This window comes from Brienomyrus brachyistius, chromosome 4 (assembly GCF_023856365.1).
Source record: "Brienomyrus brachyistius isolate T26 chromosome 4, BBRACH_0.4, whole genome shotgun sequence".
NCBI classification, from domain to species: Eukaryota; Metazoa; Chordata; class Actinopteri; order Osteoglossiformes; family Mormyridae; genus Brienomyrus; species Brienomyrus brachyistius.
The window spans coordinates 19,550,279-19,573,716 of record NC_064536.1 but is presented as its reverse complement, the minus strand read 5'-3'; the positions used below and the strand labels follow the sequence as shown (position 1 = coordinate 19,573,716).

Genomic DNA, 23,438 nt, shown 5'->3' with positions numbered 1-23,438 from the left:
TTACGTTTAGGCACGAAATGGTCGTCAAACCGTGCAATTACAGCTTCATAATTAAATTCATTTTCTTCCCCCATACGAAAGGAATTGTAGATAGGCTCACAGTCCCTGCCCATCGCATAAAGCAGCGAATTCACCTGCACTTCGCGGGTCTCCTTATCCAGTTTCGACGCTACTCGGAAACGGGAACAACGCTGTCGCCATATCGGCCACGCGGCCGGCTGGGAAAAGTCGAACGGCTCCGGTGGGTTAAATTTTGACATTTCTTCCCTTATTCGGCGCTCAGTCTTTTACTTCTGACACCATGTCATGAGGCGAGGGAGGATTGTTTCGTGTACTGAACAGTCTTTATTTACATGCACCATTCACTATACAAGAGCAAAATGAACTATTATGCTCGCTACCCAAGCACCCTTGCACACACCGGGCGGAGCCAAATCCAACATAGGCATTAATCATATGCCTGATAACAGGAATCACTACAACTTCAAAATAAGAACTTCCTTCAAACTCCTTCGGACACATACCCCCCTCCAGCAGCGTGCAGCGCCGACTAGTGATGTGTCGGTCGCGAACGAGCCGCTCAAAAGATCCGGATTTGGACAGAGAGACATTTTTATAAAGCAAAACGCCTCCGCGGGTCAGTGCTCCATACTGCTTTGACTGTGACTGAAATTTCTGTTAATGGCGTGTGAGTCGCGCGACCAATCACGTGATTAGTCAGACAAGGGGGGGGGGGGTGCGCGTGCTGACGGTGTACAGGTACAGAGCACGAGGGAGGGAGAGGAGAGAAAGAGGGAGAGTGGGGCGTGAATAATAGGTAAGATGAGTGATAGTCGGACACGCGAAGCGGCATTTGGATGCATTTTAATAGCTATGATAACTCAAAGGCAGATGCACAGTTTGCAAGATGAAGCTGTCATTTCGAGCACGATCCACAAACAACCTTCACAGACACTTAGGAACTGCGCATCCAACACTTCAGATGGAAGGAAAAAGACAGGCTAGCGTGCCTGCTACTGCCAGAAGCCGGATCAGCCCGTCTAAGCTGAGGCACTTAGTCTTTCTACCCCAAAGGAAATGATAAATGTTACACTGTTAGAAAAATGAGAGGTAGTTCTTATACAGTAGTGGATAGAACCTAAAACTGTTGGATGCTGGTGTTTTGCACGTTGTAGTTCATTTTTTATTTTTTATTATGATTTGTTATTGTTTGACTATTATGAATAGATGAAAGACAAAAACTGATTTTCCACTTACATAATATTCAATACACGTGTATTAATTTTTCAGGTTTTTACATTTAATCTCTTTATACCAAACACAATGTAAAATTATAGTATTTAGGAAATCATAAGGTTTACTACACATGTTAATCATGCGTCAAAACAGAGCTGAATCCGACTGAGGCAGAAGTAATAAAATGAAGAGTCATTTGGGAGCCGGAAGAGCCGACTCTACTTGGTGAGCTGAGCCAAATGATCCGACTCACTAAAAAAAGCCGAAATTCCCATCACTAGTGCAGACTGAGGAGACGTTCGGTGTCACAGCCAGTTTGGGGAGATTACGGGTGCTGTCTTAGGACAATATTAACAAATCTCAAAACAGTACTACTACAGAAGTTCCCAGACTCCCATTGTTATTTAAGAAAGTCGTCATCTTTAAACCCAAAAAATGAAAAAGAAAAAAAGCAGACAAACATCACAATAATTGTGTCAATGTTTTCATAAAGTAGGACTGACAGTGTTAAGAATAAAAACATGCAAACAAACTTACATTTCTGGATCCCTGGTCTGGTCCTGCACTCTCCACTGTGGTCCACACTATAGCAGAAGCAAAATGACATAGTGCTGCTGTATCCATTTATTTAATTGTTGCATTTTCTCCACAAACAGGAGTCTATAGCAGGACAGACACACATTCTGTACTCACTTCAGTTTCTCCAGTTTACAGCTGGGATCCTCCAGTAGAGCAGAGAGCAGCTTCACTCCTGAGTCTCCTGGGTGATTGTAGCTCAGGTCCAGCTCTCTCAGGTGTGAGGGGTTTGACCTCAGAGCTGAAGCCAGGGAAGAACAGCCTTCTCCTGTGATTCTACAGCCTGACAGCCTGCAGAGAGACAGACAATATCTCTCCAATAAATAAAAACACCTCACCACTATGAGTATTACTTTTAATTAAATGTGATGACTTCAATAAAGCTTTCAGCAATTACACATTACAGTGTGGAATACGCAGTGATATTGACCTCAGTATCTCCAGTTTACAGTGTGAATCCACCAGTCCAGCAGAGAGCAGCTTCACCCCTGAATCCTGCAGGTCATTGTCACTCAGGTCCAGCTCTCTCAGCTGAGAGGAGTTTGACCTGAGAGCTGAAGCCAACACTTCACAGCATGTCTCTGTGAGTTTACAGCTGTCCAGCCTGGAAAAGGAAACGTGTTAAGATATAAATACATACATCACACACAGGTATATCAAATACAATATCAAAATAAACATTTTTAGTACAATTAGACATGTAGCATATAGCTGAAATATCAGTTATTTTGTTGTTTCCTTGTCCTAGTCAGAAATGCAAATAGTTTTTACTTGAGACCTTACAGGGTGAGTTACCCTGAGACTCTGTAATATATGCATAAGTATTTTTATAAAGCTCTGAGCAGCGCTGGGGCTCAGTGATCAGCACTACAGCCAACCCAGGGATTCTAGGGTTTTGGGTTCAGTTATGCCGATGATACGTGTAAGTGTATATGTTTCTGTGGGATTGAATATCAAGAAGAGCTTAAGTTATTTTGATTATATTTTTCAATGACTTTTGAATTGCTGACACTATGACTGAAATCCTTATTTTCTGTGTTGCTGTACCTGAGAACCTGTTAAATTTCCAAAACACAAATCAGACAATTATCAATCCAGTCAGACAGGGATGAAATGGTGATGCTTTATTCATCCCCCTGGTAAAATAGTGCTGTCGCCTCTCTGATCTTGCTCTCTCTGACACACACATACAGGTCAGATCGCAGGGTTGGCCAGCATCCAGCCCCCTGAAGCTGGGGGGGTAAGGGCCTTGCTCAAGGGCCCAAAACCAGCATCACTCTGCCGGCCAGGTATTTAAACCGGTGACCTTCTGACCACAGACACAGAGACCAAACCCACTGAACCACACACCACACCAAGAATGTTAAAAAATATACATATCCTGTAGTATCCAGAATTAAAAAGAATTTCTGGGTGTCTATATAAATACACTCTAATTGTTCTGATAAGATATAAAAGCAGTATCATGAATAACATCTGTACTTCTTTAGCAACAGACGTATGTAAGATCACTTACAGAGCTGTCCTAGATTTCTTGATCACAGGCAGCAGCCTCTGAAGACCTTCATCTGATCTGATGTATTTCTTCAGATCAAACACTTCCAGCTCCTTATCTGACATTAGTAACACAAAGGCCAGAGCTGACCACTGTGCAGGTGAGAGGTCTGCTGCTGAAAGGCTTCCTGAACTCAGGTATCTTTGTACCTCCTCTATTAGAGAATTGTCACCCAGTTCATTCAGACAGTGGAACAGGTTGATGGTCCTTTCTGCAGATAAATTCTCCCGAATTTTCTCCTTGATGTACTGGGCTGTTTCCTTAATGTTATGCGAGCTGGGTCATGTCTCTCCCAGTAGTTTTTGTAACAGAATTTTACTGGAATCTGTTGAGAGGCCAAGGACGAAGCGGAGGTAGAGGTCCAAGTGTCCATTCTTGCTCTTTAATGCCTGATCTACTGCAGTCTTCAGCAGGTCAGCTGATGAGTTTGACAGAAATACATATAAAGCAGCGAGATACTCCTGGATGCTCAGATGCACAAAGCAGTACACCTTCTCCTGGTACAACCCATACTCCTCTTTAAAGACTTCTGTACACACTCCAGAGTAAACTGAAGCCTCTGTGACATCAACACCATTCTCTGTCAGATCTTGCTTATAAAATATGAGATTGCCTTTCTCAAGGTTGTCAAAAGCCAGTTTACCGAGTTTCAAAAGGAATTCCTTGCTGTATTCCTTAAGCTTGGTTTCATAGTTTTTCATATACTTGTCATGTTTTAAACTCATCTGAAAGATCAGGAAGTGTGTGTACATTTCAGTCAAAGTCCTTGGAATTTCTCCCTTCTCAGTCTCACTAAAAAGCCTTTCAAGGACAGTGGCTGAAATCCAGCAGAACACAGGTATGTGGCACATGATGAAGAGGCTCCTTGATGATTTCACATGTGTGATAATCCTGCTAGCCAGGCTCTGATCACTAAATCTCTTGCTGAAATACTCCTCCTTCTGGGCATCACTGAACCCTCGTATCTCTGTCACCTGGTGGACACACTCAGGAGGTATCTGATTGGTTGCTGCTGGCCGGGAGCTTATCCAGAGGACAGCGGATGGAAGCAGATTCCCCTTAATGAGGTTAGTCAACAGCACATCCAGTGATGTTTTCTTTGTTACATCAAAGCAGCTCTCATTCTTCTGAAAATCTAGAGGAAGGCGACATTCATCCAGACCATCAAAGATCAACAAAACTTTGTACCTACACAGCTCAGTGGATTCAAGCGATTTCAATTCTGGGACAAAGTGGTGAAGCAGGTCAATCAGACTGTATTCATCCTTAATCAAGTTCAGGTCCCGGAAAGGAAGAGCAAAAATGAAGTGAATGTCCTGGTTTGCTTTTCCTTCTACCCAGTCAAGAATAACTTTCTGCACAGAGACTGTTTTCCCGATACCTGCGACCCCTTTTGTGAGTACAGTTCTGATAGGTGTCGCACGTCCATGTAAGGGTTTAAATATATCATTGCACTTGACTGTAGCATCTTCTGTTACCCTTTTCTTGGCTGCTGTTTCAATCTGTCTCACTTCATGTTCATCACTGACTCCTCCAGCTCCCCCTTCAGTTATGTAGAGTTCTGTGTAAATCTCTTTGAGAAGTGTTGGCTGTCCTTCCTTAGCTTTCCCTTCAAAAACACACTCAAATTTCTTCTTCAGATTACATTTGATTGTGCGCTGATACTGCGACAGAAGATGCCCTGAAATGAAATGAGAGCTTTTCAAAAAACATTTTTTACTCAGTTAAGCCAAATTAAATCAAATTAAATAAATGAACTGAAATGTAAACACATTTTTTATAAACTCTTTTTCTGCAGTAAATCAAACACACACTGAATGAGGTACAGCTCTTACGCTTCTCCAGTTTGTCAGCGAGATCATTTTGCTCCATGGTCCTCAGGATGTACAGTGTGATCTTCAGAGCTCCGTGTCTACCACAGGTCTTCTGCATCTGACCATCACTGTCCAGGTCATTTTCCTCCTCCAGCTGAGGCTCAGAGCATTCTGGGTCATTCTGATCCAGGTACCTTTTGAATTTCATCAGCTCATCCTTCAGAAACATTTGAGCTTTTTTCTCCAGTAACTAAAATGAACAGTTACAGTTTAATTATCGTCACTCCAGGCACCATATCTTTTCATTTGTGAATTATGCTGCATTCCATTTCAACCCAATTCCAATTCGGAGCTCCTAGTGTGAAATTTCAACTGGAACCCTGAAGTCAGAATTCCAGCTCGTGAAGTTGGGGAAACCTACACAACTTCGACTGCAGAATTCGAAATGGCTACTTTACATCAACTGAAGTTAAAGCTGTAGTTTTGCAGTATTTTTTAGCAGTTATGTAATATTTGTTGCTCATTAAATTGGATGTACACACCATTTTCTGTGGACGTGTTGCTATGGTGTTTTTATGTGTAAAATATCACGTAACGTGTTATCAGCTGGTACTGCTAACAATGGCTAAGAATTAACCTGGTTTGAACAGGAGCCCGTTTCAGAAAGCGGGATTTCTTGCTTAGCTGAATAACTAATAAAGAACAATAAAATAACTTTAGGTTAACCTGGGTGTGACGTCATTCCTAGTTCAGACTTCAGATTTCCGAGTTAAATGGAATGCAGCATTAGTTGTAAATATCTTCTCGTTGACAGGATGAACTACCAATTGTACATCTGTAGAAGATATATGTCAATTTAGATAAAATATAAGAAAATATACTTCAGTAATAAATGCACACCTTGAAGATGGATGATAAGTCTCCTTTATTCACTCTATTCACTCCGTCCCTTTGAATACAACACAAATATCCAATTATTATATTGTTATTTAAACAGATGTAACTGCCATCAACATTTTCAGCTTATTTCGTTAGGGCGGCTTCCTGACATCAGCTTGCTTATGACAGTATAATAGAAGCAGTGACACCTAGTGGCAGCAGAGAGAGACAGCAGGTAGCAGCCATGAGAGATGGTTTGGCATGTAGCTCCCAGTCACTCAATGACATTCACTGGTTACTTCTTGTAAACTGTTTAATATGATTTCAGACAGATTTCAACTTAATTACCATAACTATCCGGGAGTGGAATTTTTTTTTGGGGGGACAAACTTGGCTTCTCCAATTTAGGGCCCCCCAGCTGATCTTTTTTTGCAAAAAAAAATACATAGATCAAATGTTCACACCAAACCATTTATATAATAATTTTGATTACAATAAAATGTATAACAATATAACAATATACAAATTTTGCATGATACCCCCCCCCCCCCCCCAACAGCATTCCTGTTCCCCTTTTGGCTCCCAAAGCAGCTCGCTTAACTCCAAAGGGATTTATTCTGTCCCTTGTTTCCAGGGTTAACACTAGACTGCCTGTAATACTCAGGGGCTTCCTGTCTCTTGCTGGGCTGCACCTCAGCCTCCAGCAGGCCCAGGCACTGGTGTGACCTCTGGCAGCTCCGTAGGGGATATATATATGGGGATCAGGAGGAGTTTGAGTATTGTGGGGTGAATGTTTACTTTTTCGTTTGTAGCCTTGTGACTTTGTTGCAGGAGCCTGGATTGATTTATTGCCCTGGAAACGGCAGCAACGGAACCAGGTATTTCAAACCATGTGATTGGATGGCGAACGGAGGAGGCACTTGGGGGAGAAAAGGCAGAACAGTTGGTGATATGGAGAGAAGGGTCCAGCTGCAGACGCCTGTAGAGTGGAGCTCCACCGGAAATACGTGATCTCAACTCTGTGATACAGTGAATAAACCCTAACCGGAGCTCCACTTTACGTCCTTAAAGATCACGTCTTTCCTGTGGAGGTGACGTTTTTCCGCTGGAGCTCCACTCTACAGGCATCTGCAGCTAGACCCTCTTGGTTATGGAGGGCATGAAGCAACCGGAAGACAGAGAGGACTGACACATGGGGAACACAGGAGACAGGAGTTTGCAGGAAGACCAGGGCCAAGGGAGGAGAAGTAACGGGGGGTGCGACAAAGAAGAGTGGACATGCTCGATCCTGGAGAGCGGCGAGAGGAGAGCGGTGCAGGAGGGCGGAGTCAGGAGAGGAAGCGAGACGAAGCTGAGAGATGCCTTACTGGAGGGGGAGACGGCTTGACGCTGGGGGGAGTCCTGGGCTAAGTGTTGAGCTAAATGGAAGCCCTTTATCTTTAGCAGATCTTTACGTTGAGTTGGTGCCCAATTTGGGCTTCGTTTTGGGGTCACTCAGTTAAGGGTGGCAGCGATTAGTATATTAATTCTCCCTTTAGTAGATACCTTGGTACCGTGCTTGTTGATGTAGTGACTGTGCGTGGGTGGTTTCAGTTTCCGTATTGTTATTAATAATAATAATAATAAAATTAATTGTGTGTGTGTAATAATAATATTGCAGTGCTGAGGTGTGAAGTGTGGTTTTTGCCGTGATAAACCTGGGTATCTCTATAAGGTGGTTTTAAAGGGGTAGGTGAGTATTGTGTTTCTAAAACCTGCTTTTTATGCTCTATCTGTTGTGCTGTTAGCAGAGTCCCCGCCTGCCTGCCTTGTTCTTGTGTCGCCATCATAGGCCTGGGGCGATTGGGGGAACAACTGCCTCATGGACATGGCCTGGTGGCTCCGACCCAATAGTAGACTGTGAAGGGATTCTTTTATTGGGATAGTTACACTCTTTGCCATCTGCTAGCTGGCAGTGAATGTGTATGTTTTTTATTTGTATAATAAACTGAAAAATACAAGCCTTCAGGTGTTTGGAGTGTGTGGACTGTATCATACCAGCACAACTAGTTGGAACCGAATTTGGGGGGGGGGGGGTCCTGGTGACCTATTTTTACATCAGGTGGCAGAGTCGAGGCAGATTAGGATTATTGGGGTAAAATGTCCTCCTTTGGGGGGGGGGGGGTTAAAGTGTGTGTGTGTGTGTGTGTGTTTAGCCCCTTTCCCTTACATGTGACGTTCATCACATACGTGACGTGACTGAGATATATAATATAAAGTGTGTGTGTGAATTTTATGTATATGAAACGTAGGAAATCTTTAAATTTAAAAAACATTCCTCTTGAAGCTAAGAAGGCAGATAAAACCTTTGGAAATTCTGGGTAATGAGAATATTAGTGTTATTTTTAAATTCTTTAGAGAACTGTAATTTTACTGTGTATACATCACCTGTAATGGCATAAAACGCCTCTTTAACTGCCTGGACTCGCAGGTCTCCTGGAAAAACAATGTAAACCCGAAGGAAATATTTCAGGCCCAAACAGACTCTGCGAATTGCCTGGCAAACTGTACTCTTTGATATTTTACACATCGCCTACAGTGTACAAAAAATATCTCAAGGCAATGCACACTGTCTGTGTGGCTGTGAGAGCCCGACTTCACCTAGTTGGACTTCTACTATATGGAGCTAATAAATCTGTAAGATATAATATTCCATCTCGGCTGAAGCGGTATCTTTCGAAAAGAATATCATCCGGCAACAACAAAGTATCTTGCCGATCGTGCAAAACCCTCTGAATTTGAAATTCCCTTCTTATTATTTGTGCACCGGCTGCAATTGGTGTTTCATCCATGAATGGCGAGGCCATGACTGAACGGATTTCCATGCACAGACACTGATTAAGTGTGTGAGCTAATCCTTGTTTACGTAGAACAAACATGGGGCCTGTACTCCGAAGCGGGGTTACTGGCTTATCAGGGTAACTTGTCAGATTTAAGGTAGTCTGGGCAAAATGTAAATGAACGAATATGAAGTCCATTTAAATGGTGGTACGTTAAATCCAACAAGTCAGTAACCCTGCTTCGTAGTACAGGCCACTGCTCCGAGCAGGTTTGAGGATTTGGATGTGCTGCTATGACAACACATCCAGCAAGGGTTTCAAAAAACCGACAGTTCCAGGATCATACCAAACCTTCAACAATTACACCCGGCTAAACGAGTAATGCATGTACAGAAAACACCCCCCTGCTCTTTACTAGTGTTCCCCTGTGTTTTGTTGTTACGGCCTTTTGACCCCTCATGGTTCCCTTATTTTCTGGTCTGTGTTGTTATAAACCCCTGTCATGTTGGAGCCGCACTGTGGATCGTCATCCTTTCCTCACCTGCACCATCCCCCGATCCCATGATAACTAGCTAATTAGTAACAGGCTCTGTTCCATTAAACATGTTCAAACTGAAGCCTCAGTCTGATCAGAGCTAAAGAGCCCATGAGAATCTATTTATTATCAAAGCAGAAACATCCGTCACAGAAGAAGACAATCTATTGTCCAGTCATGCTTAATCAATATAGAGCAGTAGCTCTTTTCCAGCTGCATGCTGAGGACTGACATTTAAAATGCACTTTTCAATCTATCACCTAATTCCAGCTCACAAGAAGTCAGTCTTTACAATGATCCTCAGACTTTAACCTCAGACGTGATTTATACAGAAGACAGACAAAACTTCTGTTTAAATTTTGAAAGACAATGGGATTTGCAAAAGGTACGGAGCCTGGGAGGGACACGAGACTAAAAAAAGATAAACATTTGCGAGATCTCGCATCACATTAATAACTGTATTCTGTCTGTTTGAAATACAAAACGAACGATGCAGACATGTCCAGTTAAGTATATTTAAGCATTAAAGTTTGGGGGACAATGCATACCATATAACTTTCATACATGTGCTCTTATACACATTCATCCATCCATCCATCTTCCAAACCGCTTATCCTACTGGATCGCGGGGGGTCCGGAGCCTATCCCGGAAGCAATGGGCACAAGGCAGGGAACAACCCAGGATGGGGGGCCAGCCCATCGCAGGGCACACTCACACACCATTCACTCACACATGCACACCTACGGGCAATTTAGCAACTCCAATTAGCCTCAACATGTTTTTGGACTGTGGGGGGAAACCGGAGTACCCAGAGGAAACCCCACAACGACATGGGGAGAACATGCAAACTCCACACACATGTGACCCAGGCGGAGACTCGAACCCGGATCCCAGAGGTGTGAGGCAACAGTGCTAACCACTGCACCACCATCCCGCCCCTTATACACATTCATTTATTAATAACTGCACTATGTCCATTTACTGCCAGTCACTGTAAGAAAGACAGCTGGACTTTATTGACCATAAAGTCTACACAACACCATTTAAATATTCATTAAAAATTTGACCGTACATAAACCTGAAGAATGGGTGTTGTTCACTTTGTTGAAAGATCTAGCAGCCGGAAAACTGAATACAGTTAATTTTACCACGGTGCCAGAGTTAAGGTTTAAACCCGAACCCACTTTCATGTTTGTCTGCCTGATATTCTCGGTTGATGATGTATACATGTATGGAAATGGAATTTCAGCACCGCGGTAAAGTTAGCTTTATATGCAGTTTTCCATCTGTAATATCTTTCAATGTGTATATGTAAAAATATGTATATGTTTCAGTGTTTGTGTGCTCACAAATACACTTAACTGGACATGTCTGTATCATTTACGTTTATACTTATTAGTCGATAAATAGGCCAAAATTCCATCTCTTGTATTTCAAACAGACACAGCAAAGTTATTAATGTTTTGTGAGATCTGGTAAATCTTTATCTTTTTTTCCTCCCATGTCCCTCCCGGGCTCCGTAAAAAGTAAAAAAAAAAAAAAAAAAAAAAGAAGTTTTTTTTCTTGTAGCTTTTTTGCCTGTATGTCATTTGACTGAGAGTCTGAGTATTTTAAACAATGTTAAATGTATATTTACCTTTGATCTGTAGGAAAAGGTCCCTCTCTGAAGGTGATTGGTGAGTCCATTGACCAGTCACTCTTCATGGAAACACAGCTGGGTGCAGGTGAGCCTGCTCTCTCCATCAGGACACTGTGGACAGTGAGAGGAAAGATCCTCATTATATAAATATAATTCATATGTGGACAGGGTCACATTAAACCTTCAGCTGTTTAACCTTCTGCTCTGTATTCATGTACTTTGATATGCTGTGAAGCTATTGATGCAAACATACTTGTTTACATTTAGCTTTAATGTGAAATAAAGTCTCACCTAAAATGAAGATCCCAATATGAAAGGTTTAGTATCATTGTTGCAGCCTCTGTTACTAGGCTTGCCTGTTCATGTTTGATATAAATTTAGCCTTAAATGGGATCCCCACAATGAATTTCTCCAAGTTACCAATAAAAAAAATTGCCGACTGGCTACTGTACTGAATTGGCCAATAAACATATTCTGAATGGGGGTGCGGAGACCGAAAATATAAACTTTATTTTAGCGCATATTCAGAACATCACCTCGCGCCATAAAGACGTGAAGAGCTGAAGAATCAGCGCTGGGTGGCAGCCGAGGACGGCGTCCAGGGAATACAATTAAATGTAAATTCTTGAAGGAAATTAAATTGAATAAATGATAAACATAAATCATCTACCCCACGGACCAGAATCAGTTAAGTCTCGAGGAAATGAATTAAGATAGATTACTCTCTCTTTCGAGAAAGCTGGAACGTTTATTTTTTATGACCGTGTGTAAAGCAGTACAAACACACAGGTTCTGTCTTACCTGTCAGTTCTCTTTGTTTTACACTCCGCAGGGGGGGTCATTTCAGAAGCAGCTCCCCCCATTTTTGTGCCGATCTAGACCAGATGACTAACGCTGGGGCCTCTATGAACACGAAGCGTAAATAGTAACATACATGCATAATATCTAGTGGCTACTTCATGCAACGAGTGCGGCCGCTATATATAGGCGTGTTTTTATATAATATAAGATTTGCTATATATACTCTAAAATATAGCTTATTTTATTTTAAGTTGTATCTGTTTAATACAATCTTATCTTGCAATACAGAATCTTATCGGCGTTTCTTGATAAAATGGAGAGAGAGTCCAGCATTAAAATACTTTCACGTTCATTTACAAACAGTGAATGCTGCGTATCAAACGCGGAAGCGGTCTAAGAAGAAATGGACACGGACTCAGTGACACGGCGTAGGATTTTTGGGGATATTATCCATGTCACTTAATAAAAGTAACAATAAGAATTAGGGACAAGCGCCCGCCGCCACCTAATTCTGTGATGACGCACATTTCGCGTTGTACTTGTACATATAAAACGCGGTTCTGCAGTGACTCTTAAATCAACACACATAAATCATTATAACACAATCTTACTCACGGTTTACTTTTCATATTTGTCGCCGCCCTACGGCTGCTTTAGACAGATCTCTCTCTCTTTCGAGACAGACATGTCCTTCCAAGCGAACTTTGAACAGTGGACTGTGCTTAATGTACAATATATAGATTCATAGGAGTAGCAGACCTGAAATGTGTGCAATGTCATAGACGGTCCCCTGCTCTAAGCACTTTACTAGATCCGTCTTATTTTGTCTTACAGTTACTAACCCATGCATGTATTGCAAATTATGGATACGGTATAATAATTAATAAATATGTACATAAGTAACCTAAAAATGCAAGGGGTGTGCATTGGCCCCCAGAGTCCACTGTTCAAAGTCCACTTTGCAGAACATGTTTGTTGTGTTTAGCATCAGAGTAAGTATGACATTTCCTACCCTTTGTACTATAAATGTTAACTCAGGGCACCAGTGACTGTGAGTGAATAGGAAGTGTGCATGTGAACATTCAGATGTGAATTAAAATTCACGGTAAAAATATCTGGAATACCAACCACACAATTGCAGTCACACACACAGACATACACGCACTGACACACAGACATACAGGCACTGACACACAGACATACACGCACTGACACACAGACATACACGCACTGACACACAGACATACACGCACTGACACACAGACATACACGCACTCATACACATCCACACTAGGGGTGTTACAGTGCGGCATGACACAGGCGGGGAAAAGGGTGACGATCCACTAGCGGCTACAAGACAAAACTACAAAACAGAAGCACCACAAGGGGTCAGAAAACAAGGAAAATTACTGAATTAACCAAAAGCATTAAATAAATCACAGCTAAGGAACTCAGCAGTAAACCAGAGGACCGAACACACAGTAACATTCATAATGACAGACTGAGGGGCAGGACAAAGGCAGCCATTTAGATACACGAAGCATGAGGACTAACAAAAGGCAGGTGTGACTCATCAAGACAATTAACCAATGAGCACAGTGCAGGGAAACAGGCGGCAGGTGGAGAAACTTAACCATCAATTAAGGACAAACTATGGAACTTGCTACCAAATACTAGGAAACATTAACTACATACCAGGAAGTAAACACTATGAATACTAATAAACAACTGAGGGTGAACAGTGGGAGAGACAAGGACCACAACAAAAGCAGAACAGAATGAAACCAGATAGAAACAGGATAAAGAACTAAAACACTAGAAAACATCAAAACCAATTTTTTATTGTTTATTTATTGTGTTTAACAAAAGTTTTTGGTAGACTACGTTTCATCTTAATACATATTGACGTGATTCACAATGACGTTATGTATCTGTTCTGATGGCTAGAACTATGTAAACTAGTAATAATAGCAGAAGCCCAGTAAAAATTGACCGGTTGAGACAACGGTAGCCTTGCTTACCTTGTCATCATTGCTGCTAGTCGCGACAGGGATCTTGCTGACAAGTTTTCGAAAAGCTGGCGATTCCACTGTTGAAAGCGGCAGCATATCTTCAACAACATACTTCGCTACAAGTCTCCTAACCTCTTGAGGCTGAAGTAGCATCTCAGAGTGGGAGAACGTTAATTTTGGCTGCTTTGTGGTTTTATCGCACCTGTCATCCTCCGCTTGCTTCCTTTTTGCTAACTTCATGTTACTATGGCACCTCTGTAAATGTTTAGTTAAATTACTGGTGCTATTTCGGGAAGTGGACAGTACTTTAGGTTTAGCACACAAAGTGCATTTGATTACGATGTTCCTCATATCCTTATTTTGCACAACCTTAAAGTAATGGGCTTATGATCATCTGGAGAATGTACTATCCGACATTAGATGAGTTGCAGGTTCACTCATCTCTCTGTTCTGTCTGACTACAAGAAGTGAACCATTTTGCGCGGACATTTCTCCTCTGCTGATCTCGCGGTGATTTTGGCGAATTTGTATGAAGAAAAAAACCCATCACTTCATTGTTACTCCCAACACTGCTAACTTGTAATACCTCTAATGCACCACGAGTACCTAGGATAAGCAGAAGCGCTAACCGCTGCGCCTGATTATCTAATTTATAATACCAAAAATAATTCATAGTGATAGTAAACATCTATTTTGTGCATTTATTTACTATTTTGCAATTTTATAATTATTTGGTGTATTCTCTCTTTTATAAAGTATCTTGGCTTTTTAGGGAGGAGAGGTACAGTACAGGAACAGAATACCTTGTACACCGTCAGAAAAAAGAGTAGCAATTTGTACCTACTTATAATTTGTACTGCTAACTTATAATACCCATCCATCCATTTTCCAAACAGCTTATCCTATTCGGTCGCGGGGGGTCCGGAGCCTATCCCGGAAGCAATGGGCAGGGAATAACCCAGGATGGCGGGCCAGCCCATCGCAGGGCACACTCACACACCATTCACTCACACATGCACACCTACGGGCAATTTAGCAAGTCCAATTAGCCTCAGCATGTTTTTGGACTGTGGGGGGAAACCGGAGTACCCGGAGGAAACCCCACGACGACATGGGGAGAACATGCAAACTCCGAACACATGTGACCCACGCGGAGACTCGAACCCGGATCCCAGAGGTGTGAGGCAACAATGCTAACCACTGCACCACTATGCTGCACCACTGCTTGATTATCTAATTTATAATACCAATAATAATTCATAGTGATAGTAAACATCTATTTTGTGCATTGATTAACTATTTTGTAATTTTATAAATATTTGGTGTATTCTCTCTTTTGTAAAGTATCTTGGCTTTTTAGGGAGGAGAGGTACAGTACAGGTGGAGAATACCGTGTACACCGTCAGAAAAAAGAGTACTAATTTGTACCTTAGCTTGTCAATGAGGCTGGGTCTGCCAGTTGTACCCTATAGCTGCAGGTAATTGTACTTTTGAAGATACAAAAATGGACTATGAGGAACCATTGGGAGAACATTAATGTTGTCTATACCTTGGGGATCTTCCTCAAAGTCCATTTCAGTACTTTAAATTAGATTACAAGGCACATTTACCTACAGTTAGCAGACCCTTGAGGTTTGACCATCTCCAAAGCTGCCTTTGGGGGTTCTTGTGCATCTTGGTGCTTTAAGACATGACAAATTTCCCATGGATGTCCTCTGGACAATGAAATATTTCAGATAAAATTATACATATTTAAAAGCTATTCCTGCAAGTTATCATAATAAATTGTTTTTGAAGGATTCCTTTGTTTTTCTTAGTAACAGGGTCATCCTATGGACATCTTGTCATATCCGAGGGAACAAAGGAAGAGGGAGCAGGTGAGGTTTGAAATAAAAGGGGTTTTACTGAACTGAAGAGACAGTAACACAAAGTAAACAGGATCGCAAGGGATCCAAACAGGGTTAACAAAAGAAGACTGGGAACAGACAACACAGTGTAACATCAATGACAGAGCTGGGAAACACCGGACTGGGAGGCACTTAAATACAAGACTTGTTAGGGAGCAAACAGGAGGAAACTGGGAATGATTAACAGGAGGGCAGGAATGAGAGGTGAGACAAACTAGCTCCAGGCGTGATTCAAATGTATAAAGAGAGGTTTGCAAGGATTTAATGTCCACAATTTGTTCTCAGGATGTCCATAACTGGTCCTGAGAATGTCCTTAAAAAGTCCATAATAGGTCTGAGGACGTTCTGAGGACGTCATCCAGACCAAAAGAGGACGGCCTAAAGACATATTGCTGTTTGTCGGGCATTTATTCATTGAATTTACAGAAAACGTGCTACATCGTGAAATGTATCATTATTGGGATTTTGCTTATATCGCAAAGCCCATTATGTATAATTGTTATTGAATAAATCTTACCAGCTAATGGCCGCGGGTTACAAATTTTAACATCTTGTCATGACACTGTTAGCATGTTATTCACAACTGACTAATAAGTCAGTCTGATCACAAACATCTGAGGATCACCTCTTGCTATTTCCAGAGCCACTTTCCATGATGAATCAAAAGGTTTTGTATGTAATACAAACTGTATAGTAATGAATCTGTCCAACCAGAAAACAAAACACAACGTCCAAATGTTTTTTAGAGCTGACAGGAATCGAAACCTCTGATGCCTTCTCTCTGCTTCCAGTCGTCGGGTTTTACTTTGGGGGGACAAGCTCCAAAATCCCAGTATTATCTGTCCCATCACTAAAAAGCAGCAATGTGATTGTAAAATGTAATGCAGCATTTTTCTAAGCAACTGCTGACTTTATTTTATATGCTTATGGTTGTATTTGTGCAAACTGCTAAAATCATGATGAACATAAAATCAGACCTCAAGATGTCATTTGCTTCAGCAATGAGTAACTCTCAGTTTTATTTGTTAACATTTTCATAGGAGAACTACTAGCTTTCTTACTCTTGGTGAGTTAAACTGCAGCCCTCCCCTATGAGAAGCTGTATAGGCTCAAACTGCATATTTCACTTGCACATACACATATACTAAGCACATGCACACTTGCATACTGTCATGCATATACTTGAACACTTCACTTGCACATACATATATACTGGTTCTAAGCACATACATACATACACACGCATGCACGTTCATACATACACACATGCATATACATACATATAAAGTATGTATGTACAGACATGGACAAATTTGTTGGTATCCTTCTACAAAAGAACCAAACTGTCTCTGAAATAACTTGAAACTGACAAAAATTTTATTCTCATCCCTTATTGTTTATTCCATATTTAACACAAATCAGACTTTTCTTTTGATTGTTCATTCAGTTGAATATTTTATATAATTAAATGAATGAAAATGGCACAGACAAAAAAGATGCTACCCATAATTTAATATTTTGTGGCACCACCTTTTGCCGCAATCACTGCCAACCAGTGATCTCTGTACTTCACAGTGAGACGTCTGCATTTGCCAGCAGGTAGTCTGGCCCACTCTTCCTGAGCAAACTGCTCAAACTGTCTCAGGTTTGAAGGGAGGCATCTCCACACTGCAATGTTCAGATCTTTCCATAGATGTTCAACAGGATTAAGATCTGGGCTCATGGAGGCCATTTAAGAATAATCCAATGTTATTTTTTTTCTCAGCCATTCCTGAGTGCATTTAGCTGTATGTTATCCTTTGGAGGACCCATGTACCTGTAGTCTTTCCCAAACTGGCTGTGACACGAACACCTCAATCTGTGCTTAACGTTGCTGGGAGGAATTGAGTGTCTGAAGTGGTTTGAAGGAAGTTCGTGTTTTGAAGTAAAGACAAACTCACGTTTAATGGTAATCTTTGGTGTATAATTTTATGGTTGTGGTTAATTTCTTTGTTTATGGTTAATATGTATGTTGTTTGTAATTTTATTTACTTAATTAAGCCTGTTAATTTAGCAGGTGCAGCATCTTGCTGCATCTTCCCACCAGTGTCACACGGCACCTGACATTTCCTGAGATATTTCACATACTTGAATTCCTGCTCTGTTAGGAATTCTTTATGGTTTAAGTATCATGCAGAATAATAGAGTACAGGATAAAGGGCAGTTCGGTCCCAAGCATAGTCTCTCAGTACAGTGTAGAGGTTTGGTGTTTAATTAGTCTCAAAACCCTCGCATATAAAGACCATGTCTATGCTTGCGTCTATGTAGGATCACACATGCACATATCACAGAGCTTAAATTCCAGGTGCCCTGAGACAAGGCCTACCCTGGTACGAGAAGGCACACATCGACCTAGGCCTCAAAGGGGGATTCGTGACTCCACACACATAGATAACCAGGGAGGCCAGCACTCCAACTTTTATTGCCCAAAGTTTTAACGACCTACAGATAGCAGAGTGGATCCCCAGGGACAGGGGCCCCTCGACTTGACACACAACCCCCTCCCCAGACATCCTGCCTTACATACCACTCACCGAACAGACCAACACCCTAAAGAAAGTCTAAGTTGTATATATTTTGTATATACAAGCTTTTGTATATATGTATATTTATTTACTCATCACTACTAGTCTCAATATACAGATATGTACAGGTTATGTTTGTATGTTGATTTGATTTGATTTGATTCAAACCCTTTATTGCTGTTGCAATATACCATGTCACTAGTCACAAGTACCAGCGAAAAGCAGGCCATCGCCCGACCTTACATATACAACATCACAGTAGGGGGTAGACCGGCCGGGAGACAGGGGAGGAGAGAAGAAGAGAAACAGGATGACATGAGGAGAGAGGAGGAGAAAACACCTCAGCAACATAAGCACATGATCACTACATCGTACAACATGAAAAGACACGACTCGCAACAGGTGAGGGAATGGGGAGGTGGAGGTAGTCCAGCATAGACAAACAGCCATCCGGTCCTGCAGCCATGGAGGCGCTGGTCACAGACCCGCCTGTTCACGCTGGGGGTATGAAGCGGCGAAGGCGTTGGATGGGGGGAGGGTGCAAGTCCTTGGGATTGGGGGAGAGGAATGCAAGAGAGTCTCACTGCCTGTTCTTCCGGGGGAGCTTTTTGTTCAGCAGCAGCCTTGGCCGAGGCCAGTGCTGATTGGGGGGAGCCAAAACCTGATAGAATAGGGTTGTTTGGGTTTCCGTGCGAGAAGCTGTAATTTCCAGCTCCTCTAATGTCCACGCTGGTCTCCGCCATCCAATAAGTTTTGCAAAGCTGTGAGCTTCTCCATGATGTTATCCAGTTTCACAGTCTGAGTGCTAACAGCTCTGCCCACTCCATCCAATGTTTTGCAAAGCTGTGAGCTTCTCCATGATGTTATCCAGTTTCACAGTCTGAGTGCTAACAGCTCTGCCCACTCCATCAATCATTCCGGCCAGCCTAGTGGGGCTTTGAGCGGCTGTCACCGTCTTCTTCAATCTTTGATAAACCAGGGCAATGCCTAAGCCAATCAGCATAATACCTGTAATCATGGTTCCGAATAGGTAGATGTCTTCAATGTCCTCCACGGAAAGAGCTGCCAGGCACACGACCCTCCACCGCTCCCATCCGTCCATCGTGTAGCCAGCCGCGTACGTTCCCGCTGGACAGTTAGGTTCCCCCGAACCCAGGCTTCTCGTTGAGAAGATGGTGTCAATTGCGTTGAGAGACCAGCTGATCAAATCCATAATTTCTCGTAGTTTGGAGAGCAGAGCAGAGAGAGTCTCTTCAAGTATAAGACAGTAGACTAGACGAGACGAGAGGAGCGAAGCAGGGAAGATAAGGGGAGGGAGAGGGAAAGAAGTGCGACCGCCTCCGCTGAGAGCCAGAGAGAAAATGATGTGTCCTAACTTTCAGAGATTCTATTCCTTTGTTTCACAAGCCCCTCCCTTTTTCTCTTCCACATTCCTCTGTGACTCTTATCTGATCGTTGTGGCCGTTAGCAAGCTCTTTGTGTTCTACATGCTATTGTAGGAATTATTAGCTCAGGTAAATTTTAATATCTCCACCAATATGTTTTGAAATTAATTAACTTTTAATTAATTATTATTTAATGCTGATTATTAACCAATTGTTATGCCGAATGGTCGGCTCCTCCAAACTCAATTGCGAATCCCCGTGAGTCTGTTAATGTCAGACTTAAATGGGATTCATTAATAACCAGTATCGCTTAATAACCTGGGTTAGTAGGCTCGTCCAGCGAGCTGCGTCACCAGGTAATGTAAACGATCTGTAGCGAAGCTCCCCTCACGGCCGATGAGAGAGAGTCTCGCGATATTTCAGGCGAGTTTTGAGGTTTCAGAGCGTAGTAGCCAGATCGCACAGAGGCAGGGACTATTGTGAGCACTCAATGACGGAGGCTGAAGTTGTGTAAAAAGACATGCATTTATTCCTACAACATAAGACAGACATTATACCTAACAAACAATAAACATGAAATAACGGAAAAGACACAAACGATGTAATCATGAAAATGCAGTGATCAGATTTAAAATGATTAACCTAAAAAGGGAAAAACTGTTCTGCAAAGCAAGCAGTTTGTAGGAATATAAACCTAAAGGAATATAGCAGGTGAATAGGACAGTTTAGGTTGTTAGAAAGGAAAGGAAGTTGGTTTACTTGGATGCAGGAAAGAGGGAGGTCTTTGCAGTTGGTTGCAGTGGCTGATGAGCTGATGGGTGATGGCTCTCAGGGAGGCGCGGTGTTTGCAGTGGTTGTTGGAGTGGAGTCCCTCTGATTCTCTCTCCTGGTGAAGCTTGGGCTGAGTTTCAGTTCTTTGTCCAGTTGGGTCTTCACTGATAGGCTTCAGGAGGGCTGCTTGTGGGCTTCTCTTCTCCTGGGCTGATGGTCTTTGTTTCCTCTCCTCCGCTCTCCTCTGCTCCGCTCTCCTCCGCTCCGCTGATGTTCTACACCTTTCTCTCTCCTGGCTTTGTTCTGAGGTGCCAGGTTTTATAGTGTAAGGTTCGTGATTAGGAGTGACCAGGAATTCGAGTCCTGGACCAATGGCTGACCATCCATTTGGCGGGCTTTCGGAAGGGGGTCGGTATCAGTCCTTTTGGGATTTATGACCAGACTGACTTCTCTGGTAATGATGATTTTCATTAGGCTGGTGTAACTTTTGATATATCCACTTTTGTGGTAACCACTGACCAGATTTGGAAACTGGAGTGATTTTCCTTCGGTTTGATACCAAACATGCCGTACCAGCCTAGCGGTTCACACCAAATACCATCTGTGATGATTAATTAATGATTACTTATATTATGCTATTATGTTATGTTCTATTACTCACAACAGTATGTGGTATATATGGTATACAGTCAGGGGCGCCGCTAGCAATTTTGGGCCCTATGACAAAATATGAGGTTGGGCCCCCCTACCACACCCATTCAGATCTCTGGGGGCCCCTAAAGGGCGTGGGCCCTTAGAATTGTCCCAACTTTCCCCCCCTTAGCGGCGCCCCTGTATACAGTATAGGTTACACCTCAACAGATGTATACCCTTTATGCAGACATTATATGACATTCTCTTGTCATCAGCACATCTTACCCTTGGATAGGTATGGTGAAATACAAAGATCAGATAAGGGCTGCCGAGGAATCTGGCAAAGCAAAAAGGGGGGGGAAGGTTTGTCAGACAAAGGAAAAGAATCTTCGAAAGTTAGGGCACACTAAGATCCCTGGTTAGACTATTTAATTTCTAAGATTATTCTGGTTTAACATATATGCAGTGGTAGTTATACCTATTTATTTATTCAAATTTATACAAGTGTTTAGGTGTGAGGGGTAAAATAATAGACACACTGTGAACAGGGTTATAAGGGTGGCACACAAAACTGAGACTGTCTAAGGACACGCACACAAACATGACTTGCATATTGAGACGTAAGCAACATACTATACAGGGTATACAAAAACCAAACTTAAAGGAAACTTTCTGTGGGGTGTTGGGTGAGTGGTATGTAAGGCAGGATGTCGGGGGATGGGGTTGTGTGCCAAGTCGAGGGGCCCCTGTCCCTGGGGATCCACTCTGCTATCTGTAGGTCGTTAAAACTTTGGGCAATAAAAGTTGGAGTGCTGGCCTCCCTGGTTATCTATGTGTGTGGGGTCACAAACCACCCTTTGGGGCCTAGGTCGATGTGTGCCTTCTCGTACCAGGGTAGGCCTTGTCTCAGGCCACCTGGAATTTAAGCTTTGTGATATGTGCATGTGTGATCCTACTTCTATTATAGAAGAAACCATTATAGAACCCAAAAGTCTGTGTTATGGGTGTCAGACCCAGGAAGTACAGAAGCAAGGAAATGCAATATGTGGAGAAGGGGAATTTATCCAGGGAACTAAGGAAACAGAACTTGAATCTTTGAGCAGGCAGGCAGGTCAGGGTCACAGATCCAGGGAGGTTGAAAGCTGAGGAAGTCGGTCCTGAGAGATGAGTTGGCGACAATAGGCAGGTCCAAGGGAGACGGGATTGGAGATTAGAACTGGTGAGGCTCAGGCAGATGGGAAGGAGACAGGACATAGTAGTGATGCTCAGCATGGCACACGGGCAATAGTACCTCACACTGAGTGCAGGAGTAGGTGTAAGTTTAAGCTTGTTGGTATAGGTGCTGCCTCTGACAAGTTGGCAGGCTTGACCTCGCAGGATAACACAAGGTGTGACCAAGTCAGTTTCTGTTTCCAATAAGACTATACCTTTGTGAAAACCAGTGAGCTCTAAATTCTACTGGCTGCAAAACCAAGATCACATGAATCATATTTCTTCTACATTCTATAAACCAAAAATCTGCATTATGCATGATTTGCAGTTTGTTAAAATGACTGTTTTAAGAACATAAGAACATAAGAACTATACAAATGAGAGGAGGCCATTCGGCCCATCAAGCTCGCTTGGGGAGAACTAAACTAATAGCTCAGAGTCGTTAAAATCTTATCTAGCTCTGATTTAAAGGAACCCAAGGATTCAGATGCACTACATTATCAGGAAGGCTATTCCATACTCTGACTACACGCTGTGTCAAGAAGTGCTTCCTTAAATCCATCTTGAAATGTTCTCCCGCTAATTTCCACCTATGGCCACGAGTTCGTGTATTTAAACTAATGCTGAAGTAACTATTTGGTTGAACAGCATCCAAACCTGTTAGAATCTTATATACCTGGATCATGTCCCCCCTCAGTCTCCTTTGCTTGAGACTGAACAGATTTAGCTCAAGTAACCGTTCCTCGTATGACATTCCTCTAAGACCAGGAATCATTTTTGTGGCCCTATGCTGCACCTTTTCGAAGGCCACAATGTCCTTTTTAAGATATGGTGACCAAACCTGCACACAATATTCTAGGTGAGGTCTCACCAAGGAATTGTATAATCTTAGCATTACCTCAGTATCTGCTACACCACCCACCTTGGTGTCATCTGCAAATTTCACCAGTTTACTGTATATATTGGTATCCATATCATTTATGTAAATTAGGAACAATAGTGGTCCTAAAATCGAACCCTGCGGTACCCCACTATGAACGCAAGCCCACTGTGACATTATGCCTCTTATAACTACTCGCTGTTTCCTATCTGTTAACCA

At 42.4% G+C, this 23,438-nt stretch overlaps 1 protein-coding gene across 1 annotated transcript in view; it reads right to left on the bottom strand.

The window, feature by feature from the left end:
• The window catches only part of LOC125739602 (NACHT, LRR and PYD domains-containing protein 12-like), a 926,911-nt gene that overhangs the window by 319,031 nt on the left and 584,442 nt on the right, over positions 1–23,438 (bottom strand). Inside the window, exons 26-28 of the mRNA XM_049009876.1 lie at positions 2,243–2,359; positions 1,930–2,103; positions 1,774–1,820 (exon numbers count right to left, since the gene is read on the bottom strand). Of these exons, the coding sequence (XP_048865833.1) occupies positions 1,774–1,820; positions 1,930–2,103; positions 2,243–2,359 (338 nt within the window). The remainder of the gene's footprint in view (positions 1–1,773; positions 1,821–1,929; positions 2,104–2,242; positions 2,360–23,438) is intronic.